This window comes from Helianthus annuus, chromosome 16 (genome assembly GCF_002127325.2).
Source record: "Helianthus annuus cultivar XRQ/B chromosome 16, HanXRQr2.0-SUNRISE, whole genome shotgun sequence".
Lineage (NCBI taxonomy): Eukaryota > Viridiplantae > Streptophyta > Magnoliopsida > Asterales > Asteraceae > Helianthus > Helianthus annuus.
In genome coordinates, this window is record NC_035448.2 from 111,088,852 (window position 1) to 111,091,744 (window position 2,893).

The window sequence follows — 2,893 nt, forward strand, 5'->3', positions numbered from 1 at the left end:
ACATTTCATCACATTGTTTACCAATCTTTTGAATAATAGTTAAATCAAGTTCAACTTAATGACCTTGATTAACCACTTGTAGGATCAACTATCAAACATTAACAACCAATTACCATCTGTTGGTTGAATTCTCAAGGTGCCGATTCCTACTCCACACTTACCAACCTGGGAGTTCCGGCAATTCACACTTCTCAATTTAATATTTCAAAAACATTTACAAGAATGATGTCGATTCATGCTCCGTGATTACCAACTTGGGAGCTCCGGCAAGTCAGGTTTCTATTCAACGAAAAATATATCCACCTAAGCCTGACCAGCCTTGGGTGTAACTTTTTCAGTCTCATTTGGGGTTGTATCTTTCCTTTTCAATTGATAAAATTCTTTAACCCCTTTAGCCTTCCCCTCAATCATCTTTCCAAAAATGTTTTTCACAGCAGGGTTAAAGGCCTTTTCAATATCCAATTCTTTCGTTTTAGGAAAGAATTGATTTGAAATTTCAACTTTTCCGATTTTTGATTTCAAATTCTTAGCACTCAGTGGTGGAAAATTCACATCATCCACTGGCGGAACTTTCTTCTCATCTTTCACAACAACCTATGGCTCCTCTGATTTTATGGAATCAGATTCATCACTAGAACTGTTTCTTGATTTCTTAACAACCCATATTTGATTGTTAAGTTTCTCCTTCTTTTTGGAAACATTTTTCGAATACTCACCAACTTCATAAATTGAATTTTCAAAAACTTTAGATTTGTTTGTTGGTGGTTCGATTTTCTCAACAACCTTTTCCTTCAATTTTTTAGAAACTTCCTGTTTTGGTTTGAAAGTTTTCGGACAGTTCTTGGCAATATGACCAACAGTTTTGCACTGAAAACAGGTTCTTTTTTCTGTCTTTTTCTGAACAACATTCTTCTTCAATTCCTCTTGCTTCTTGGCAAGGAACTCTTGATTCGTCTGCTTCCTGAATGCTTGCTCTTTCTCAGCCTCTGTCGTTTTTCCTGAAACAAACACAGTTTTTGGTTTATAAACTTTTTCATTTTTATAATTTTTCGTTTGATTAAATCCAAGACCCTTCTTTTTGAATTACGATTATGGTTTGGTTTCTTTTGGAAACTATAACCACAATTGTAACCCATTTTCTTGTTAATTCTTTGTTGATCCCTTGAAGTGTAATTTTTAGGTTTTCCAGAAAGATTTAAATCTTTTATTTCAGAAATATTAATTTCTGTGATTTTGAAAACCTTTTGAATCATTTCAAGTCTAACACTTCTTATTAGAAAAATCTCATCAGAATATCATTTGTCAGAATCTTTCAAAGTATATGCTACTTTGACCGGTTCGTCATTAAAATTAGATTTTGAAAGCAAAAATTCTTTATCATAAACCCATTTGTCCTTTTTGATTGTTGGCTTTGACGCATCGGACTCAGACTTTGACTCAGGTTTGGACTCCGTTTTTGACGCCTCACTGTCATCTTTATCTAACACCTGATCGACCACACTTTTTATCAATTTGGACTCATGATCAGTGTCGAACGACGTGTACGTGACATCAATATTTTCTGGCAAGTTATCTGATGGCCCAGACTCCCATTGTAAGTTAATTGCCTTTTTGACTATTTCGGAATTTGGATTTCGAGGCGAATATCCATTTTCGACCGGGGGCGGACATCTATTGTAGACCACACTTGGTTTCTTACCAGAAATTTTTACTTCATCCTCGTCTTTTGTCACGGACTTCTTTTCTTCTGAAGTCTTTTCTTCTTCAAACGTCTTCAATTCTTCCACAATCGGATAAATCCTGTCAACAACAAAAGTAGAACATGAGTAACTTTTTAATAAATTGTTAACACATTCAGTTTCAATTCTTTGTGTTGCCAATTTCAATTCTAACTCAGCACACTTCTTTGTGTAGAAATTGACATCAAGTTGTCTCATGTAAGCTCCTTTGAGTGTGTTCATTGCTACAGCTTGTTCACTATTCGACTCAGTGTACTTGTTGATCTCTCTGTTCAAAGTATCATATGATTCTTTCAATATTTTAATGTTGTGTAGCAATTCGTTGTTTTGTTTGATCAAACAATCACAATTTAAGCATTTTTCAGGAACTTTGACTGCTTCAGTATCAACTTTGATTTCAAATTCCGGAACTTCTTTGACTGTTCTTCTCACTTGAAACATCTCAGCTCTTCTCTTTTTCTCGGCTTCAGCTTCAGCTTTTAATCTTTCTTCTTCTTCTTCCTCTTCTTCAATCTTTCTCCATTTTTCTTCTTCTTTTTCCCTGACCTTTCTGTATTTTGCAGCCCAATACTCATCATAGCATTAGCAACAAAGGCTTTAACATTTGACATCTCTTTGGCCATGAACTCTTGGTCTGGGCAAAAATTGTCCCAACTGAAACCTTCAACCAACTTTTCATCGTCTTGATCTGCCAAACACACTTTACTGTCTGTTGGAATGTATTTATCCCAACTGAAACCACTATCTTTTCCTTGATTACCCAGACAAGCTCTCTTTGAATCTTCAATCACATGTCTGCCATGTGCAGTTTGTGCCTGATGCGATGCCTGTTGTTGTTGATATGGCGGTGGTGTGACTTGATGATAAATCGCCTTCTTGTGGTAGTCGTTGTTTCCGAAAGGGTTTTGAGCTCCACTCGCTTCACGATTTGTGCACTCTCTCTTGAAATGCCCCTTTTCCCTGCAAAGAAAACAAGTAACTTTAGACTTATCAAAACCTAAAGTTGAAACATGTGCCTCACGAAAATCATCTCTGCCTGTAATTTGTTTAAACTTTTCAGCACGTCTCAACACACTAGCCATGCACCATTTAATATCCATCAATTCCATTTCCTCGGCATCAATTTGATCGTAATCCTCTTTCGTGAGCATTGG

General features: G+C 36.1%; 1 protein-coding gene across 1 annotated transcript; it reads right to left on the reverse strand.

Moving 5' to 3' along the window:
* Positions 1-238: 238 nt before the first annotated feature.
* Positions 239-2,629, reverse strand: LOC118488275 (E3 ubiquitin-protein ligase RBBP6-like). Its single transcript, XM_035985564.1, has 2 exons — positions 1,700-2,629; positions 239-998 (listed from the first exon to the last, which is right to left on the reverse strand). The coding sequence occupies exons 1-2, from the start codon at positions 2,178-2,180 to the stop codon at positions 595-597; spliced, it is 885 nt and encodes a 294-aa protein (XP_035841457.1). The 5' UTR covers positions 2,181-2,629; the 3' UTR covers positions 239-594.
* Positions 2,630-2,893: the final 264 nt, after the last annotated feature.

Excerpts from the sequence above, each read along its gene's own strand:
- LOC118488275 (XM_035985564.1), bottom strand. The coding sequence starts at position 2,180 with ATGTTTCAAGTGAGAAGAACAGTCAAAGAAGTTCCGGAATTTGAAATC. Across the intron at positions 999-1,699 it reads GGATGAAGTAAAAATTTCTG|GAAAAACGACAGAGGCTGAG; the intron begins GTAAGAAACCAA and ends TGTTTGTTTCAG.